At 37.1% G+C, this 23,521-nt stretch overlaps 1 protein-coding gene across 1 annotated transcript; it reads left to right on the top strand.

The window, feature by feature from the left end:
* Positions 1-314: 314 nt before the first annotated feature.
* On the top strand, positions 315-23,200 carry synpo2a (synaptopodin 2a). Its single transcript, XM_081359351.1, has 4 exons — positions 315-444; positions 15,184-15,335; positions 15,807-16,528; positions 17,951-23,200. Exons 1-4 carry the CDS (start codon positions 337-339, stop codon positions 21,691-21,693), a joined length of 4,725 nt encoding a protein of 1,574 aa, XP_081215477.1. The 5' UTR covers positions 315-336; the 3' UTR covers positions 21,694-23,200.
* The last annotated feature ends 321 nt before the right edge of the window (positions 23,201-23,521 follow it).

Genomic DNA, 23,521 nt, shown 5'->3' with positions numbered 1-23,521 from the left:
GGGGGGGGGGGTTAATTAAACTGTGAGGACTTTGCCTCCTCATTTCAGAACACCACTGCACGCTACTTCAGGTGTAGCATATTTTTCACAAAGTTGAATACAAAGTTTTTAATCTACGTACTTGAAACGCATTTGTATGTGGTGCGTTGCTCTTCAGTGTCGGTTAAACCTGCGTACAAGTCAAGAACAGTTCCTCTCCTTTAGTATCTGAAGGATGACGCCGAAAAGAGGGCCGGACTCCAGATGTTGTGGATTTACACCCACCAAAGCCAGCCTCCGATATCTCACTGAACAAACTGGACTTCTCTCACACTGGAGGACCGCTGCAGGAGGACCATGGGCACGGGGGAGTTTGTGTGCGTGACGCTGCGTGGCGGCGCGCCGTGGGGATTCAGACTCCTCCAGAACGTGCAAGACCCTCAACATCCTCTCCAGGTGCTTGAGGTGAGACTATAGGCTACTATTGTGATGATGAGGACGCAGTTTTTAGTACGTGTTGGCAGAGGACCTGATGACGCTGATGGATATCCATAGTTTTCTTTTTCTTTTATTGTAGGCCCACTGTTTCTCCTATTTATCTCATTTGGAGGATTTATATGCTATAATAAATCACACAGATGCCATTTAACAAGACCCTGCGGTCTTAGCCTTAGTAGGGGGCACTTTTAACTGAATAGACATGATGCCAATTCCTAAATCAGCATAGGCATACTGAGATTAAACCAGCAAACCAACTTAGGCTGGCTTAAGCAGTTCTTTTCATCAGGGTGAAAGTTTTCTGAAGTTGATGTTAGGCAGCAGGAAAGTTTTGGTGATACAGTCTTGGATAAAGGTGAGTTTAATGTACATTTGAGAATATGTGGAAGATAATTGGCTGGTCCTTAGAGTTGTCTACACTGTATGGCCATGGATGAAGGTTTTATATATAAATATAGTTCTTCTCTTATTTAGGAAATAACACAAAACATTGTGTGTCTTTGATGGATATGGGCAATGCTGTAAACAGATTCTTGCATAATGACAACATATCTTAGTGGCCACCCGCTGAGTTCAAAATCGGCAGTTGTTTTGATAAATGTTCACTGCCAAAGTTGTTTTTCTTTAGCTGAATTTTACAGGGAGATCTGTGCTGTGCAGTCTCTGCCTGTCCCAGACTTCAGCAAGGGTCCTTATATGGTCACAGCAAAGCTAACAATGTTTGTTGGCCAAGTACAGGGTATCTGTCCTCACTTCCATAGAAATCAAGAATCTAAACTGTTAGTATTGAGAGGCTGGAATCATCTGTTGTTCTTTTTTACTGTAGACGAAACATTGATTTAGTGATAATGAGCGTTAGTGAAACTTCTTTTCTTATATCAGCAGGTTTTGTGAGTGTCAAATTAGAATATATGAATATTCTGACTGTTCTCAACACAGTCTCTGACTCTGCATGTGGAGACAAAGACATACTGTATGTTTATACTCAAAATTCTTTGCTTAACAAGTTTAAAAGATCTTCAAAGACATGAAATAGTATTTCAACAGTATGTTTAAAGGGATAGTTGACCAAAAATGTACAATTCTGTCATTATTTACTCTCCCTCATGTTGTTCTAAACCTGTATGAGTTTCTTTCATCTGCTGAACACAAAAGAAGATATTTTGAAGAATGTTGGTATTGGTAACCAGACAGTTGATGGACCCCATTGACTTCCATAGTACTATGGAAGTCAATGGCTGCTGTCAGTGTCAACTGTACATTAACTCATGTCGTTCCAAACCCGTAAGACTTTAGTTCATCCTGGAACACATCTTTTTGAGTTTTCTGTCCCTCCATTGACAGCTACGCAACTACCACTTTGACGCTTCAAAAAGTTCATAAAGAGATTGTAAAACTAATCCAAATGAATTGAGCGGTTAAGTCCAAATTTCCTGAAGAGACTCGATCGCTTTATATGATGAACAGATTGACTTTTATTCACATGAAAACATTGATCAGAGACCATAAACAGAAGCTCAATCGAACCTCATTGGTTCTTGCTGAAGCTCAACTGATGTGTGAGTTGATGAATGTTTACATGTGAATAAAAGCCTAAATTAAATCTGTTCATCATATAAAGCGATCGAGTCTCTTATCATATCGACACGAGGGTGAGTAATTAATGACAGAATTGAACTATCCTTTAGACAGCACACTTGGAACACCGCTCGCTCAAATTACTCTTGCATAAAATACAAATAGATGTTTTCATTCCACATGTTGCTTATTGAAATCCAACTCTGTGTCCAGCAATGTAACTGATAATACACACCAAAAGAAATACTCTGGTAAATGTAGCTACTGTATAGGTACAAGAACTGACAGATAATTGACAATAACAGTCTAGACTTGAGTCTGGGGTCACCTAGTGGTCATTTTGGATGATCATTGTTCCTGGCTAGTGGAAAAATAGTTAAGCAATCATTTCTTTCTCAGCTGAAAGCTCCATAAAGTGTTTATCACAAACTATAGTCATATTTTACAATTCAGTAAAACAGTAATAGCCATTAGTATGGCCCCTTACAGGCTGTTTTTAGTATAGACTCCCACACTTTAGCTTTGGCAAACTCCTAATTAGCAAACTTTTGACTATACACAAGTTAAACCCTCATAAAAGTATAACTGGCAAAGAAAGCTTCTGTTTTTTGTGTCATTATAATTTTAAAACCTTTCAAATAAATCACTACTGGAGAAATGCAGTGTACCCACAGAGCCTTGACTCATAAATCCGAGTAAAACTATTTTCTGTCTATTTTAATTTATATATTTTAGGACTGCATAATCAAACAATAAGCATACATGCTGCTAAAATAACTTCTAAACCTATTTGGGATGTACATGTTGATGAAAAAATTTTAGTTTCTCAGAATTTAAATAATATGGTCCTTGTTTGAATTAATCCTGCTCATCTATAACATCTCCTCCCCCTCAATTTAAATATTAATCATGCACTCCAGTATAGATGTCATTAGGTTGTCATCATCGAGTTTCAAAAAAAACATCCATTTCATTGTTGACAAGCAGAGGACATCCCAAAATGTGCTCAGAAGTTTTGCTAACGTTCTGGCAAGGTTCTTTCAAAGATATATGAATAAACAGTAATGTTAATAGAACATTCATTCAAGTTATCTGGTCTTTAACACAAAAAATAACTTTATTGTTCATGGATTTTTTTTCTGAAGCATTTTTCATGCATTCATCTTTTAAATGTTTTAGCATTAATTGAAGGTAAATCTCTCACAATTTTAAACTAAGTATTAAAATACACATATCCATACCCAGATAGCATGTAACCATTGAAACAATGTTGAGTCAGTGTTGATGCGTCAACACTGATTACATTGAAATAACGTTAGAAAGTGATGTTGTTTTACCATCACTCTTGCACCCTCAGTTAATATTGAAATAATGTTCAGATTTCAACCACAAATCAATGGTGTTAATATTGCTTCAACATTAAAAAGTGATGTTGTTTCAACATAACTTTTGCACCCTCGGATAATATTGAAATAATGTTCAGATTTCAATCACAAATCAATGGTGTTAATATTGCTTCAACATTACAAAGTGATGTTGTTTCAATGTCACTTTTGCACCCTCAGTTAATGCTGAAGCAATGTTGAGATTTCAACCAAAAATCAACGGTAATAGTATTGATTCAACATTACAAAGTGATGTTTTATCAACATCACTTTTGCACCGTCAGTTAATGTTGAATCAACATTACACTATGATTGATTCTACATCACCGATGCTGAATCAATACTTAAATTAACACAAATAATCAATGGTAATATTGAATCAACGTTACACTAAGATGTTGAATCTACATCACTGCTGTTGAATCAACACTGAAATTAACTAAAATAAATCGATGGTAATATTGTTGAATCAACGTTACACTAAGATGTTGAATCTACATCACTGCTATTGAATCAACACTGAAATTAACTAAAATAAATCGATGGTAATATTGTTGAATCAACGTTACACTAAGATGTTGAATCTACATCACTGCTGTTGAATCAACACTCAAATTAACTAAAATAAATCGATGGTAATATTGTTGAATCAACGTTACACTAAGATGTTGAATCTACATCACTGCTATTGAATCAACACTGAAATTAACTAAAATAAATCGATGGTAATATTGTTGAATCAACGTTACACTAAGATGTTGAATCTACATCACTGCTGTTGAATCAACACTCAAATTAACTAAAATAAATCGATGGTAATATTGTTGAATCAACGTTACACTAAGATGTTGAATCTACATCACTGCTATTGAATCAACACTGAAATTAACTAAAATAAATCGATGGTAATATTGTTGAATCAACGTTACACTAAGATGTTGAATCTACATCACTGCTATTGAATCAACACTGAAATTAACTAAAATAAATCGATGGTAATATTGTTGAATAAACGTTACACTAAGATGTTGAATCTACATCACTGCTGTTGAATCAACACTCAAATTAACTAAAATAAATCGATGGTAATATTGTTGAATCAACGTTACACTAAGATGTTGAATCTACATCACTGCTATTGAATCAACACTGAAATTTACTAAAATAAATCGATGGTAATATTGTTGAATCAACGTTACACTAAGATGTTGAATCTACATCACTGCTGTTGAATCAACACTCAAATTAACTAAAATAAATCGATGGTAATATTGTTGAATCAACGTTACACTATGATGTTGAATCTACATCACTGCTGTTGAATCAACACTGAAATTAACTAAAATAAATCGATGGTAATATTGTTGAATCAACGTTACACTAAGATGTTGAATCTACATCACTGCTGTTGAATCAACACTCAAATTAACTAAAATAAATCGATGGTAATATTGTTGAATCAACGTTACACTACGATGTTGAATCTACATCACTGCTGTTGAATCAACACTGAAATTAACAGAAATAATCTTTGGTAATATGGTTTGATCAATGTTACAATGTGATGTTGATTCTAAATACATTTTGTTGAAACACTGAAAATACAACTGAAAAGGAATGTCAACCAATGTTGCCATCTGATGTACTAAGTTAATGTTGAAACAACATTAATATTTCAACTACACTTCAATGATGCGTCAACAAATTCCTGACCAAAAAATTGGCAAAAACCTTTTAAAATATAAATGACACATTTCCAGCAGTTGAGTTAATTTATTTTATTCAATCAATCAATGACAAAAATATATTAAAAGATCATTCTTTAAAAAAGAAAGGGGGAGAAATAGGACAAAAGCATTTCAACCTTTAAAAATAAAATTGGCTTCAGAAGTCTGATGTCATAACTACAGGTGGTCCAACGGTTCAGGTTTTTAAAAATCTGTCTTACATCAGACTACTGCCTCTTTTCCTCTGGGTTCTCTGAAATCTGAAAAAGAAAGCATGATGTTACTCGAGAACAAGTCAATTCAGTTGCCACATTCAAGAATGTACACAATACGATTCGCTTTTTAAAAAAAGTTGCTGAACACAAAATATTCTAACTATGATTAAAGTATCATTAAATTCTGATTATTTCATTTTTTTTTTAAATCTATTAATGCTTCAATATAAAAAAATCACTACGGCAGGGGTGTCCGATTTTATCTCCAGCCCTAATTAAACACACCTGAAGCAGCTAATCAAGCTAATCAAGGTCATTGGGATCAATGAACACTTCCAGGCAGGTGTTGGAGCTAAACTCATGACTTCATGAAGAGGAACAAACACCTATGGGCTATAGCCATTAACTATATCTCAGTTCAATTTCTGTGAAACTACATAGCATTCAAGTAACACGTTTATCTTGTAGAATAAAAGAACTTTGGTTTTTACAATGAAAATTTCTTTAAAGGGATGGTTCAGCCCAAAATGAAAATTCTGTCATCATTTACTCACCCTCAAGTTGTTCCAAACCTGTATGAGTTTCATTCTTCCGTTGAACACAAAAGAAGATATTTTAAAGAATGTTGGTAACCAGAAAGTTGACGATGGCCATTGATTTCCATAGTAGAAAATAAATACCATGGAAGTCAATGGCTACCCTCAACTGTCTGGTTACCAACATTCTTCACTCTCTTCTTTTGTGGTCAGCAGAAGAAAGAAATTCATACAGGTTTGGAACAACTTGAGGATGAGTAATGACAGAATTTTCATTTCGGGATGAACTATCCCTTTGAAGCTGCAGATTCACCTTATGTAGAACTTAATCTCTTCAAATATCACAAAATAAAATAGCCATGTCAGTCACTTTCTTAATAAACGCAAGATGTTTTTTATTATTGTGTTTCAGTGGAAATTTCTCAAATTTAATACAGATTCAGGAATATGAATGATTACCTGATTAAGCAGTGATAAGGCACAGGATATCATCTAGTCCCAGGTCAGGTGATTATGCTGTCGACAACAACTCGGTGTATAATCAATGTCAGCATTATCAGGAGGGGGGTGCTTTCTATTTATTTATTGTCCATCTTCGTCAGCCTTCATTCCTACTAAAGGAGCAATGTGCTCTGCATGCAAGCACTGATGGATGCAAGACATGGGCTATGTTTGCAGTGTAACTTTCTTGCTCATGTTCATGTCTTCTGCACTTCAAGAAATGTGTTAAATGATGTTAGAACTTTATTCAGGAAATTCGTAATAAACTTTACTAAAGTAGCCTAATGTGCATTTTTTAAGTATGTAGATGCACCATTGTTTGAAACTGTGCTAGAGAAGTCATGTAAGTATGTCAGGTGCTTCAACAAACCAGACTTCTGTATAGGATGCACCTGTGTTTTCTCTCTAATGAGGAAGCATTACACTACTGAGAAGTGCACATGCAAAACCAAAATGGGCGTTTACCAATCAGTGGCCAATTTCAAACTACAATAAATGTTTTTCAACCATTTTTCAACAGACTTGCTAAACCACCCCACCCCTAAACCAAGCCCCCACTGGATTAGAGCAAATCAGGTAAAGCGGTTGAAAATGCCCATTGTGGTTTGAAAACGCCCCACTGATAGACAAACACCCACTAGTGTTCTGCAGAGATACATGCCTGAATGATCTTGTGCTCATCAACTACAAATCACTGTTAGTTCAATGTCACTGTCTCCACCCATGTGTGCTGTTGGCTTTCATCAAAATTTATGCTGATCCAACACACTTTAAACACTGAAATGTCAATCTCAACCAAAATTATGGTTTGGATCAAAACTCAACATTGTATTAATGTTCCCATGCTATCTGTGCGATTTATTTCAACACTTTACTTACTTGGAAAATTAATGTATGTTAGTAGATTTAGTAACAATAAATAAAATGCAAGTAAAAAGCATGCTAAAAACAGAAATACATTATATGCACCATTGTTTGAAACTCGGAGAGTTCATGCATGTCAAACACACAAGACTTCCGTATAGGATGCACCTTGTGTTTTCTCTCTAATAAGGAAGCATCAATTAACTACTGAGAAGCCCACATGCAAAACCAAAATGAGCGTATACCAATTAGTGCCAACTTTTAGTGCAAACTACAATTGGTTTTTCAAAAGACTTGCTAAAATCATGAGGGCCCACCCCTAAACCAAACCCCCAGTGTATTAGAACAAATGAGGTAACACCATTGAAAGTGCCCATCATGAACTGAAACGCCCCACTGATTGGGAAACACCCAGTAGTGTTTTGCACAGATACATGCCTGCAAGATCTTGTGCTCATAAACTAAGACTCACTGTTAGTTCAATGTCACTGTCTTCAACCATGTGTGCTGTTCCCTTTCATCAACATTTCAATGCTGATCCAACACATTTTAAACATTGAAATTTTGATGTCAACCAAAATGATGGTTTGGATCAAATCTCAATATTGAATCAATGTTACCATGCTGTCTGGGTAAGCACATCTGATACCTGATATATTTTGTTATTCAAAATGTATTTTTTTAAAGCATCTGATAACAAGGATTTTTCTGTGAGGTTGCTGAGATAATATGTTACAGAATATATATTTTCTCTTACATGAGACATATGTGAGCTCGCCCTTTTAGCTGAGCAGTCAAATACTTGCCTGCACTGTCATGAGAGAGATTGAGCTGAACGTTCACAGATACGTGCTTCCATCTTTGTGGACTGACCCCATGCTCCTCTAAGTCATCTGGAAGACATAACTTTTACTTGACTCATCTAAGAGCAAACTCGTCGGCAGAGAAACATGCCTAAAAATGTAACATAAAGCTGATAAATACTGTTCATGATGGACGGCTGTTCAGTGTGATGCATAATGGTGTTCATGTCTAACTGAGTATAAAATATGTTATGCTCTTTGTATGCGTGTCAATAGTCATTATTTCCGTACCCTTGTGAAAAAGAAGCACACTTTAGCACTCCTGTTAAAATAATGTAAATAATGTAAATTACTTATGTAAATAAAGTTTTACTCTAAAGTTCACATTAAATCATTATGGTTTAATGACCTTTTGTTGCACTTTAAAGAAGTAGCCTACACTAATTTTGATGTGTTGACTACTAAAAAAGCACATGTAAATTAATTGCAACTTAATTACAAATGTGTAATTGCAAATGCTGTATATTTGATTTTCAATAGAAATGACATTAAAGTATATTTTAGTTTATAAATGCTTGGCAATACACGTTATTCTTATTTCAAAGACAATAGAACTAATTATGAAATTGCATATAAAGATGTACTAAAGTTCTATTTAAGTGGGTCAAAAAGCTCTCTGAACTTCAGCTAATTGCATTTAAAGCTCCAATATGTAATATTTTTTCACCACAAGAGGGCGCAGTTTCCAACAATAACAAAGGCGAAGCTTGATGACGCTATGAAGGAGGTGACGATGGGAGATGTCGTTTTTAATGAGTTTTCACCATCTAGCGATGTATCTAAATGGAATTAATGAATCATGATCACGGATGAGGTAATTTATTTGTTTTTGTATTACCTGTATGTCTGATCGTATTATTTTATGTCATCATAATTAATGAACTGCAAGGAACGTGAAATGTTATGCTATATTATTACATGTGGTGTAATTCATATCTATTAAAATCATCTTTATTGTAACTATTACGTTACTTTTAATTATTTGTTTACCTGTCTATCAATACACTCGCGAGAGCAGAGTCTCTGTCAAGTCCAAGATTGTCGCGCAGCTCTCTCCATCTCGAAAACGCCTGGCCGATATTTATCCGGGTTTTATTCCTCCGTTTGTCACACAGTCTGCGTGTATCCGAATATGGACGCTTTCGTTTTGTTGGCACTTCAATACTCGCCAGAGAGTAATCGTGATCCATAACAACGATAACCATACAGTCTATGGCTATAACGCTATAACCACCACTTCCGCATTTGACCATGTGATATTCCGGTGTGGTGGAATATCACATGGTCCACACCGGAAAAAAAGGATAGTGCGGACATTGCGTCACTGAGAGGCGACATTTCTTTTCCGGGACGGACAGTTATTTAAAATCGGAATTTCTCTGAAATAAAAAATCTTTGGAGACTTTTGAGATATAGTAAGTACACAACTGGAGGAAATATATCACACTGTGCAAGTTATTTTCGGAAATTTTATTACAAAATTGTTACATATTGGAGCTTTAATATATATATAACTATAACACATTTTCATTTAATTGTAATCAAAGGGGTGGGATAATGCCCTTTTTACAAGATGTAAAATAACTCTTTGATGTCCCCAGAGTGTGTGTGTGAAGTTTTAGCTCAAAATACCCCACAGATATTTTTATATAGCATGTTAAAGTTGTCACTTTTTGAGGGTGAGCAAAAACGCACCGTTTTTGTGTGTCCCTTTAAATGCAAATGAGCTGCTGCTCCCAGTACAGGGGGCGGAGCTTCAACAGCTCATGTCCTTTTACCTCACACAGACATGCAGTGAAAATTTCAAAAACCTTTAGCCTTTTATGTTCAAACCGGAGTCAGACAATGATGGAGAAACTCAAAAAGAAGTGACAACATGTAGACAACATTTCTGAATGGTTAGTTGGTGAATTTATGTAGCTTATGTGTAGCTTATTCTGTCTTGATAATCTATAAATCGCGTTCCCGGGGGAGGGGTTTATGTAAATGTTAAGGTTAGTGATGTCACTACCCCGGGAGGAATGTTGTGTAGTTCCTACCAGCCTTTTGTTTTAGTCCTTAAAAAGGAAATTTCCTTAAAAGAAAATATCTCTCTTTGTTTTGAACTTTGAGCATTGTAACTTTGCAGATGAGATGTTTATGCGCAAACAGCAACATTACACACTAACTAAAGTTAGAAAAGTGAAATCATATTCAACCACCCCTTTAACATTCAATTAAGTGTCTGAAAACATATTCAGTTTGCACTTAAGTATTCTTTTAAAATAATTTGACATTATTACAAAAGTGCACCTTTTAAAAGTTTACTTAAGTGACCTTTTGCTAATTAATATTATATTATCTGCAAGTACAATTTTTCTTTTATGATTTCAAGTATACTACAAGTGGGCATTCAATACAATAAAGCACAAGTAGGGTATTTATGCATTAATGTGTGTTATGTTTATATCACAAATAATAGACATATGCAGTAATTTATCATTTGCATGCTTCATAAATTCTATATGCTGTACCGCATTGTTACACAATGGTAAAAATCTTTAGTTTGCTTTTTTATTTTGTCTTGCACATGGATCTTTTGGCATATGTAAGGGGCTACAAAAGGGACCAATGTGAGTTCATTAAAAGTACAGATTGATACAGTCTCCTCCTACATAAATATTTTCATAACGAAGCGTTGGAAAGCTTTCAGAACTCTGTAATAAAGAGTAATGCTTAACCTTAAGTCATTTAGCTATCAACATTACAGCTGGATTCACTCCTGTGTGAAACTGCTACCTAACTTACCCATGCAACACAAGTTTATGAAGTCCAGATAATGTGGATTTAACAGTCTTTGGACCACCGTGGTTCATTTTACCTGAAATATCTGTTGGAAACACTGAAAGATAATTGCTGTAAGCTGTGGGAGACTAGAAGCTGAGAGGCATGAGAACTTTCCAGCATGCTGTGTTTACTGTATGGGAGGAAAACTAAAGTAATTGTGCTTTTGACTTTCTTTTCCAAAATTTTCTGCCAAATAATGTTTGATTACAATCTCCGAGTAACAAATGCACTATGACTCAAGCAGCCTTGCTTTCAAACAAATGAAAATAAGAATGCTTATGGTTTGAAGCCGCAGTTTTTTAAGACTTAGTTTTTCAAAGATTTCCTGCTTTACACACTCACTCGTTTCACTTGCATGAACTAACATTCTTAAAAGATAAATAACATTTTGTCTCATTTTACCCTCTTAGTGTGTACTGCAACTGTATCTAATGGGAGCTTGTTTCCGCCATGGGAAAAAAAATACTTTTTATCTCAGAAAATCCAATCTGAGAAACAAAAAAGTCAGCTCACAATTCTGACATTTACTCACAATTGCAAATCTCACAATTCTGACTTTATAACTCGCAATTGAAAGTCTATATCTTCCCATTCTGAGACAAAAAATTCTCAATTAAACAAGCTTCCATTGTATGAGCACCATATTTGCAATGTTATTTAAAATTGTGTTAATTTTTCATGGCTGTTTCTTAGCACACACAGTACATTTAGTAAAAAGTGCAATTTGTGATAATGTCAAATTAAAAAATTTACTTTACGTTTTTTATGTTTTGTCATACTTTAAGGTACACTTATTTTGATACGTTGCCTAACATAAAGCAATGTTATTAAAAGTGGTTAGCTGAACATTAGTTTGTTTTTTGACCCACTTAAGTACATCTTCATATGTAATTTCATCATTACTTCTATTGTCTTTGAATTATGGTCAGGTACTGCTGCATGTATTGACAAGGATTTATGGTAAACTAAAATAAACTTGTGTCATGTATTTAAATATAACATATAACATTTGTAATGTTTAAATTAAAATGTAGTGTTTAAAAGCCTATTAACTTTAAATGTAATATCAAATAACACACTACTACTAAAAGTTTAATCAATTACTTTACATGTGCTTTAATATGTTAGTCAACGCTTCAAAATAAGTGTACGCCTTTAAAGCAAAGGTCACAAGTGCAATTGCTATGGCTCTTTCCCCTCCTTTTTTGGATTAGAAGTGCAGTATTTTTGTCCATTTGAGCAGTGATTATATCGTCTCTGTCCCTCTGAAAAGCCCTTATACGGTGACCAGAGCTGTCTCCCTTACAGCTTCATAACAATCCCACAACAGCTCCATGGTTTTATTCAATTAAAGAACCTTCACCTTTAAACTGGCTGGGCATCATGCCAATGGCTTTAAAAGGCTTGAGGATTGTTTGTGTGCAAAATATTATGATTGAGTAGCCATGTTTTTAGGCCACACCGTTAATGAATTTGCATAGTAAATATGTGTGATGTTTTCAATATTTACACCATAATGTATTGTAAAGCTGTGTGTTAATGAAAAATGTTTCACTCTGTGGCAGTGTTGTGCGGTTTGGGCATATATTTATAGGAATACAATTTAGTCTAAATATTCAAGAGAAGACGAACCACTAAAGACAGAACATTTCAGCATAATTGTGGTTAATCACAGTTATCGTGGCAGGTTTGTGAGTCTCGGATATGTTCATGTCACTACGACCATTTTCTTTTCATCTAAGAATAATAATATATGAAACGAGTTGTCTTTTATTGACTGGACACTGCCCTCTAGTGTTGATTAATAGGCAATATACTATCTTCTAAAGACAGTAGGCCCAGCATGTTCGAGCATGTTGTTTTGAAACTGGATTTTTTTAAAAATGCTTTTTAATAAGGCAATCAAAAGTTATTATTGCATTAGTGTCATCTGTTTACTGATACCCAGGATCCAAGAGTGTGGAGCTTATATAAGCTATAGGCTATATAGTACTTATAATTAATGTAAACTGCCTTTTTATCACCTAAGGTGTAGTTTCTTACAAAGTTTATTGACGTGATAAAATGTTGAAAATGTCTCTTTTCTCAATTTTTTTGTTTGAGAATGTGATTATGAGCTAGAAAAGCTTAGGCTAGATATATAGGAGAGGGACTCGCCTGTGAAAAACAACGTAGTCAAACTGTTGTTAGATATCGATTACAGTAAATCACCAACTGTAAATGCAGTTGATGCCAAACTAACTCAACAAATTAACAAAAAGTAAAACATATCTCTTTATTTTCATGTTTTTCTCTAACAATACAATTTGTTCTATTATTAAATCGTGAAACCTAGTAAGTGACATCATTGGGACCCTTTCTACAGCATGATAGGCAGACAATAAAGAACATTTATGACCTTAAAGTCACCATGAAATGGAAGTCGCGATAGGCTTGTTTTGAGTGAAATGGCTTCTTGGATAAGAAAAAGTGTAGGGCGGGACTTGATTTTGTCTGTGAGGAATTGATTGGATGGTTGTGGTTTGCAATTGGTCGATTTCGTGTGAGTGACAGGTTGTCACGCCAGTAAACACATCATCAGAGAAGAGAAGATAAGTCGCTTAATTTTTTATTAAATATCGAGCACATAAATTAATAATAATAATAATAATAACAATAATGTGCATGGATAAGTCATTATTATATTATTATTTGTCATAATAAATACTACAATATTCCAGAAAAAAAATATATATGAATTGTTCATTTTGATTTCATGGTGACTTAAGATATAGCTAACTCCAGCATTCTTATCAAATCAAACAATTTTCTGTTGTACAAACCTGAAATGAAATGCAAATGTGTTTATTTATTTATTTTGGCCTGAGCAGCTGTGTGGGCATGCCTGGTGAGTTGCGACATTACTGAGGTTTAAAATAACTAATCTCACAGTTCCTGATTGAAATTGCTCAGTATAAATGATGCTCTCAGGAGGCATGACATGACATCTGTAGTTTCAGGATCTTATCATAGAAGTTTATTTTAGGTGAAGGTATTTTATCAGTGGCAGATGGTCATAAATAGATTTGTTTTCATGATGCTGCCATTATACTTGAGAATGACTTATAATGCAAATGTTTGAATAAACAACGTCATTTTAGGACTTAATTATTCTGTTACTTTTTTTTACTCGGGTCATCCATAAGAAAATATTTAAGATTTCATCTGTAGTTCAATATAGAGAGTTTCATTTGCCAGCTTGTATCTTGTGTCATTGCATAAACGTTTTAATAATACAATGTGCTAAATCAAGCAATCTTTAGACGAACAATTACTCTGCTTTATGACTTGACCTTATAGTTGAGAGCTGATTTGTGATGCACTTAAAGTTACAGATGGCTGATATTAAATCTAATGTTAAAGTGTCTCTGCTTCTGTATGCAAGGCTTATGGGTCATAGACCTGCTCTGGCCTGTTGCACTGTTTAGTCAGTTGACATGCAGCTGTTGTGATGCGTAAATTAGAGGCTCTTGGTCTAAATTAGGACACACTGTCTATGAACCAAGGATGTTATAGTTATAGTTCTTTATTTCATCCAATATGAACAGTATTATACATGTGCACATTGTTTTACAAATACACACTCACACACATTGGGTTTTCATGTTTTATTGGGACTTTCCATAGACATAATGATTTTTGTTCTGTACAAACTGTATATTCTATCCCCTAACCCTAAAACTACCCATCACAGAAACCTTTTTAGATTTATATAAACAAAAATGTATAAGCTCTTTTCCTCATGGGGACCAAAATAATGTCCACACAAGGACAAGAATTTCAGATATTGCCATAACGTAAGGTTCACCTAAAGCACACACACACACACACACACACACACACACACACACACACACACACACACACACAACCAGTTCACCAGTATTAGTGTTTGAGTGTAAAAATGCGTTTTTGTCTTTTAAAATCGTTTTTTTTTTTCTGAAAACAATTTATTCATTTATTATGAAATGTATTTCCTCTTCTTAATTATATACGTACATTAAGCTACTACTCAAGTAATTATTTTTGTACTCAAATAACAGTCTAAAAAAGCATTTTTTTTTGTGTGTGTGCATTGCAATGTCTACATAACCTTAGGTTTATGTTACATTATATAGTTTTAATTGCTAAAGCTGCCCTTTAATAAATATGAGATGATTTCTTTCTTCTAGATAGAGGATGGTAGTCCCGCTGCCCTAGCTGGATTGTGTGAGAATGATGAACTGGCGTCAGTGAATGGAAAGCCTTGCTCTAACCTCAGTCTCTCAGATGCTATTGATCTCATTGAAGCCTCTGCTGACTGTCTACAGCTGCTTGTCAAAAGGTATTTTATTACTTGGGCAAATGTTCCTTGATGCACTATGGTTGATTCTTTACTTGTTTCAATGTATTGCATCTTTCATTTGTGCGATAAGAGATTTTTAGTTTAGCAAAAAGGATTTAGGCCTAGCTTTGTTCTTTTCATTCTAGAAGCATTAGAGGTTAATGCAATATTTACTCCTCACCTCTTTTGCCACTCATACTAGACTGACTGTGATGCATTAAAGTGTATAGCTATTCGCATTTTATAGTATTGTTAAAAAGTCTTGTTTATGACTGTCTTGACCCAAAATCACTCACCTAGATTAATTTAGATTTATAAAACACTAATATATGATTCACAGAAAATTGAATGATTCACAATTTTAACTAAAAGTTAAGATAATTTTCTTAGTTCCAATAAATGATTTGCTTTATAAACAAGTAGACGGATTAACTGCAAATAACATGATTTTACGACTTCTCCTCCTTGCAGATGCTGTAGTCAACCTCAAGAGAGCCTTGAAGTGGTTAGTACCACTTTTCGGATCCCATCTCCATCCAGGCTTCATCCAGACCCTCAGAAACTATACATCTCTGAGTCCCAGGATGAAGCATATTATGGGGAAACAGACAGCGATGGGGAGTTTCCTGTGGGGACTCGATTGGTCCGGACGCAAGTTCAAATACCTGCTTCTAGGAATAAAGGTAGAGGCACCTATGCCCAGGGTGGTGGAGACACCAGTTTGGATGTAACCCCAGGATCTGTGGTCGAATTGCAGCTCTCACTCTCCAAGACCACCCTGGAAGAGCCAGATTGTGCTGCATTAGGCAGTGCTTGTGGATTTGTGGGAGACATCCATCATAGAAAGACGGATGAGAGCGTCAACTATACCACCACCGCATTTTCTCCAGATAGCCCTCTATATATACCCCGACAAGACCGGCAACCCCTTGGTCAGTGGGGTGTGTTGGTTAGCAAACCCCCTGCTTTGCCAAGACAGGTGGAGGTGACAGTGCAGCAGTTATCTAAAAGCAGTTCTGGAAAGGAGGGGGTAGAGGCCAGTGATCGGTTGGATTCTGGTGAGGAAGAAGGAGGGCACATTGAAGAAGCTCCCACCTCCTCTTCTGTGTCCTTTGGACTTCCCTCAGAGGAGTGGGACTCTGAATCGGAGAGGGAGGTCAACAAGCCCAACAAGCACCGGGCAAGGCACGCCAGTAAGTAACATCTGATTTTCAGTTGCTTGTTATAACGTGATATGGTATCTGTTTGCAAAATAGCAATAATTTCTTTTTTTTAAACGTAGGTTATAAATATTGCATCAGTGAACTGACGGAGTCAGCTGTGGATTGTTTGTGCTTGTAATTTCTAAAGTTATGGTTTAAAAATCTTAAACTCAATTCATGTCCAGTTTGTATGTTTCTTTTTCACCCCTGTTTAGAATTACTTTTTCTGTTATGATCTGTATTATGCATATTTTCAGTGATTTGTGAGCAAGAGTATGCATAAATGTTTTGTAATACTTTAATATCAATTATTTTTTATAGATAGATAGATAGAACAAAAAAGAACATGGCAATGATTCAATGTAGTGATGGGTGGGGGCTTGCAGGGTGGCATGACTAGTAAAGTTAAGAATAAAACATGGGCATGCTAATTATGCTTGCAGAAGTGCCATTTGACAGACATCGACATGTGCAACTCTGGCCTGTCACCCGATCCTTTAAAATTGGCCATCTTAGCAGCACTGAAATGGAAGGAGCACTCATCTATGGCTATCGCCACCTTGAGATTGGAAAGACAAGAATCAGAAATGTATCATGTTTTAGCCAAACCTATTTTGAATGGACTGACATAGTCTGGTGGGAATATGGGTCTTTACGGAACTTGTACATATATTGACTATAACAGGGCAGGGGGTTAGTTTTTTACAGCTTTTGGCGCTACACATATGGGCTTGTATTAGCACTCTGGCACTAGCAAGTCCACACACGACCCCAGGGCTATTTTTACTCTCTCTCTCTTTTTTTCTTTGCTGGATCTGCTGTTGGCTCAGCCTCACTAACGTGCTCTAGACGCATTCACAGCTGTAAATGGCTTATGTTAATGTCTGGCTGTTATACATGGATCAGAGATTTAGTTAATTGGTGAGGTTGTTATCAAATCTCTGTTTGGAGAATGATTTATTGGGTCATTGGGAATAATGTGGGTCAGGGGATAAGGAAATTCCATTTAACACCCGTTAAATCTGGGATTCATCATTTGATTAGCGGAGAAGCCACAACTCTCTTAAAATACATTTTGATACACATGTTGATACACATTGTCATGCATTGTTTAATTTTAAACAACAAAATCTCAATTGCATATATTCCCATGTATATTTTAACAAACAATTATGTATTTGGTTTCACATTAAATAAAAATAGGTTAGCGACATGGTTCTTACTTGACACTTGTATTTTCTCAGTTCAAGACCTCTCATTTGAAATGACTTGGCTGCTCACATAACAGTGCTATTTATATGCTTCATATACGTTCAGTGAATTAGGCCACCAAGACCAACCATTTGCAATATCCCTATTTTATGACCTCATCCGCCCCATACCCTTAACTCCTGCTTTTTGTGTCATTCTTAGGGCTCCGGCGCAGTGAGAGCCTTTCAGAGAAGCAGGTGAAAGAGGCCAAGTCCAAATGCAAGCGCATTGCTCTCCTGCTGTCTGCCCCTGCCCCCAACGCTAATAACAAGGGGGTGTTGATGTTTAAGAAGCATAGACAGAGGGCCAAGAAGTATACAATTGTAAGCTACGGTACTGGTGAGGACGAGCCAGATTATCAGGACGACGAAGACGACAAGGAGGAGCACGCTGTTGAGTTCACTGTTCTAGCCACAAGTGAAACAGAAATTGATGAGGATTTCTTTACCAATGCCTCAGTTCAGAAAAGCATTGTGAGCTTTGATTGGGATACCGGATTACTTGAGATAGAGCGCAAGCTTGACAACAAGCAGGATATGGAAGCACTACCTGAGACCAAGGGAAAAGGAGCCCTCATGTTTGCCCAGCGCAAACAGCGCATGGATGACATAGTAGCTGAACATGAAGAGATGAGACGTAAGGGGATCCCTGTTGAAGCGATGCAGGTGCCTGAGACACATCAAACATACCAACACATGGAGGAACGCAGTTATTTGAATGCACAAGAAACCCAAAATTACATGGATGTAAATCTACACCACAGCATATCAGCTCAAAAGCAGCAACAGCAACAACATCATCAGTACCAAGATCAGTACTATCAACAACAGCAGCTGCAACAGCAGCAGTATCAACAACAGCAAGACTACCAGCAGCAGCTACAATACCAGCTACAGCAACAACAGTATCAACAACAGCAAGAATACCAGCAACAAAAAATGTATCAAAACATCCAATCATCCAATCAGCAACAACACTTCCAACAGCAGCAAGTGCAACAGTATTCACATCATATGAATGGCACGTTCGATCAGCAAGTGCAGAACGAAATGCATGCTTCAGTCACAAACAGAAGTGCCAAACCATTTTCAATTCAAAATAGAGTGGCCGCTCCATTTTCCTCCCCCACAAGTGCAGATAATCAAGAGCAATCTGGGTGTTCATTGGGACAAGGTGAACAGATTGCTTCCCGTGATGAGCGTATATCTGTGCCTGCTATCAAGACTGGTATCTTGCAAGATACCAGGAGGAGTGCCAATAAACCTATGTTCACTTTCAAAGAGTCTCCAAAGGTTTCACCTAATCCTGCTCTGTTGAATCTCCTCAACAGGAATGACAAGAAGGCAGGTTTTGAGTCTTGCCCAGAAGAAGATTATTTAAGCTTAGGAGCTGAAGCCTGCAACTTTCTTCAGTCTCCTAAGATGAAACACAAAATTCCACCACCAGTAGCTCCTAAACCTCACATTAACCCCGCTTCTCCCCCATGGTCAGTTCAACAAGAAACTACTGACCAACCCATCCCAGAGCAAACCGCAAACAGTGTCCCAGTACCTGCAGAAGCTCCAGTCACAGAGGTTGAGGCTGCTCCTGCCCCTGAAACAGGGGCCCCAACCATGTCTGAAATAGAACCTACATTGGCCCCTGAATCCCAAATTATTCAACACTGTCCTGAACAGCTTGCTCCAGGTAATGCCTGGAAACAACCAGAATCTCAGATGGAGCTGAACCAGCAACCAGAAACCTGGAACGAGAAACAACCCCAGCTCCAAATGAATTCTGCTCATCCTGTCGCACTACCTGTTACGCAGCCAGATCCATCTGCCAGATCATGGGATCCAGCTCCAACTCAAGGTCAACAGCAGCTTCCAGTAAATACTTGGGGTCCAAATGAGGTCCAATTGCAAGTCCCATCTCAAACACAGCCACAATGGATGATACAGTCTCAGGATTCTTCAGAAGTACAATTGCAAGTGTCTTCTAAAACACAATCCCAGGCTTCTTGGGTAACACAGCCTCAAACTTCACCCCCATCCAAGCATCATCCACAGCCTCAGTCCCAAATTAATTCTTGGGTACCAAGGCCAAATCAGTCAACACCACAAGCCCCATGGTCTCAGCCCCATGAACCTGCACTGCCACCAGTTAATGTTTGGCAACAAGATCAACGTCAAGCTCAGGAACAGCCAACCTGGACCCAACAACAACAGTTCCAAGTATCTCAGTTAATGCCACATAGGGCATCACCCCCTCAGCAACAGCCACAGCCTTCTTGGGCTCAACCTCAGAGGCAGTCACAGCCCCAACCACCTTGGGTCTCTCAGGCTAAACAGCAAGAGCCAACACAGCCATTTGCAAATGCATGGACTCAACCACAGAGTCCAGTTCAAGCACAGCTCCCATGGGCTCAACAGACTCAACCACCACCTCAGCCCACAGCACCAGTGCAGCAACCCATGAATTCTTGGCCACCAATGCCAGCCCAGTCCCAACCACATCCACAGTGGGGACAAGAACCTGCTTCTCAACAACATCCTCAACAAGTAATGAACTCTTGGACACCTAAACAGAATCAAATTCAGCCTCCCTGGCCTCAGCCAATGGCACAAACTGAGCCTCAGACGCATCCTCCATGGGCACCGAAACTTCAACAGCAGGCATCACCACCACCTGTGAGCCAATGGGTACCACCACAATCTCAGTCTCAACCAGCTGTAAATGTTTGGGCACCCCAACACCAGCAAGGTTCAGTTGGAAACATAGCCCAAACTGCAAACCAGAAATTGCCTCCCCAACAAACCAAGCTTTGGAGTCCATCTCAGACCACTCAGCCCACTCCTCCACGACGAATGAACTCATATACCACTGGGACAAAGGTACCATCCCCTGTTCCAACAAGTAGTACTATGTCAACCTCTGGTTTCGGTTCAGCTTTCGAGATGCCAGCCTTGAGAGGGAAAGGAGCTGAACTTTTCGCCAAGAGGCAATCCAGAATGGAGAAGTACATTGTGGATTCTACCACAGTGCAGTCAAATAAGGCAAGACCATCTTCACCTTCTCCTTCTTTGCCAAATTCCTTTAAATATTCACCAAATTGCCGGGCTCCCCCGCCTTTGGCATATAATCCGATTCATTCACCCTCATATCCACCAGGTGCTATTAAGCAGCCTCCCCCCTCTAGCTCTTCAACAACAAACAAGAACAAAAGCAAAGAGAAGGGAAAACCTGCCCCGAAACCTCTTCATGTTCTTGATGTCATGAAACATCAGCCCTATCAGCTGAAATCCTCCCTTTTCACCTATGGCCCAGCAGCAGAGAAACTTGCTGCAGAAAAGGAGGCAGCTGAAAAGCTAGCTGCTCAAAAAGCAGCTGAAGCCCAGGCCCAAATTCAAGCCCAAGCACTAGGTGCTCCAAATCAAAACCAGCAAATGACATTTAACCAAGGTCCTCCCCCTTATGGTTTTATGCCACAGCAGGCCCAGCAACCCTATGGAATGGCTGATCAGTCACCTATGCATGATGGCCTTTACCACCAAGTCCCTCCTGCTACTTACCAGCCTGTCCAAAATGCTTATCAACAACATCCTCATCAAGTCCCATTTCAACAAGAATACAACCCCCAACAAACTTACCAACAACCTCCTTTAAATCCTTACCAACAAGCACCAAGTCCTCCATACCAACAGCCCTCCCCACCCTCCTATCAGGCAGGTCCTAATCCAGTATATCAAGCCGGACCTGCATTGGCCTACCAACCAGCCCCTAGTTCTTATGTTGTGCCATCTTTCCCAGTAGCAGCCAGGGCTGACTCCACTTCAGGAGGCAGTATTACTGCTGCTCCAAAGCCCAAATTTTCAGCCAAGAAGAGTGCGGCTCAGGTGTGGAAGCCAAGCACTGCTGAAAAATAGATATAGTGATTTTTTTCTCCTAGTGTTTTTACCTTAAGAACTAAGGTAAAAACAAGAACTAAGCTAAGATTCACATACTTTTTGTAGAACATATCCAACTTCCAAACCAAAATATTGTTTATTACAAATTACGTTTAAGATATGTCAAATAAGTAACAAAGAAGAGGGCTTAGACATTTCAAAATGACATCACATGATGTTAGAATAATGCTCCGATTTATACTGATATTTTATAGCCTGTCTTGCTACAGGTAAAAAGCTCTTGTACTTAGTCAGCTCAAAAACAACTAATTAAATGTGTTAGACAATTTTTGTCAAAGGGAATCAGTGTTGAGTGTGAGTTTGAGAAGAGAAACATGGATGCTTAATGTTGGGAAAATTATGGCAGGTGAAAAAAGAGAGATAGATATAAGGGTCTGTTATGAGGGCTACTGAGTAACTGATTTGCAATACAACTTAAGGATGTAACCCAGCAAGCAATTTTACATTTAAAAGACGTCTAATAGCCGTCCAAACACAGCCCTGACGTCTAGGCTAAAGCAAGACTTTAACTATAGACTTTAGACTTTAACCATAGCCCAAGAATAGACGCAAAGGCTGTGTATAGAATATGTCAAAGAAATGAAACCGAATAACTTTTAATCACAGTTGACTTTGCTTACATGATGGAATATCATACATCGCGCACAAGTTACTGTTATTGAAACAAAAACGACATGTAACCAAATTCAGTTATTTTGGCTAGAAGTTACTCATAACCAGACTATATCGGGTCTAGTTAACCTAGACGGTGAAATGACGGCTATTGCTTGCTGGCAATCCTTTAAAAAACAATTATTATATAATCATATTTAAAATGCATAAAAGGATTTGCAGTATCAACTTTCACACAAGCATATGTGTATATGATAATATTTTACCTCAGTAGACAGACAGAAATAAATATAGGAACAGTTCAATGATATTTGGAATATGCAAGTAAACAATGTATTAACTTCTGGCTAACAGTGCAAGGAGATACTGTATAACTGAGAGATAATGTATTATGGTGGAGGTTCAATCATCTCTCACCTTCTGAGAAAAAACACTGTTATATTTCTAAATTGTAATTAATGTTTTAGACATTCTTCACAAAAGAAGAAATGAATGTACTCAGTATGTGAGTTTTTTCAAGTAGGTTGAATAATGTCACTGTTTCAATGTTTAACAGCTGGTACATAGTTGGAGAGCTATTAATTTTTACTTTTTATGAAGATAAGTAGACTTTGTGTAGATTCTTGTTTATTTTTTGAGGGAGGAATTTATGTTAAGCTTTTTTTTTTTAGTTCAACTAACGTCAAATAAAACAGATATAAGAAGTGGACGAGTTCTAAAACTATTTATTTTTAGTTTGACTGCTGTCTTCTGTTCTTTTTGCTGTCTTCTGTTAATTTTTTTTGTGTGATATTTTCTTCATAGTACACTATTTGTAAAATGTACCGTGCCATTAAAATCACTATTTCAGTTTTGTTTGTTTGTTTTTGCATGCACCATCTTTCCGAAACACTTCAAAGCACCAATCACTTCCATCTTGCCAATCTGCATTATTTTTGCACCTCACTATTCTCTGCTTTCATAATTCTTTTCAAAGTATCTTTCAGTAGTGGTCAGTTTAAATAAGGTAAGTAAAGACTTAACTTCATTTTTAATCATTACAGATACTTTTTTAATACAAGAAATAAAAGTCAGTAGATATTTTAATGGAATAATGTTCATAAAACATTTCTTAGGTTTAATCATTCAATTCAATTATACATTTTATTTATTATTTAATACCACCAGTTACTTT

The sequence above is a fragment of the Scardinius erythrophthalmus genome, assembly GCF_964197995.2.
Source record: "Scardinius erythrophthalmus genome assembly, chromosome: 2".
Classification (NCBI taxonomy): Eukaryota; Metazoa; Chordata; class Actinopteri; order Cypriniformes; family Leuciscidae; genus Scardinius; species Scardinius erythrophthalmus.
The sequence above is the reverse complement of the archived record's forward strand: the minus strand, read 5'-3'. Positions and strand labels throughout refer to the sequence as shown.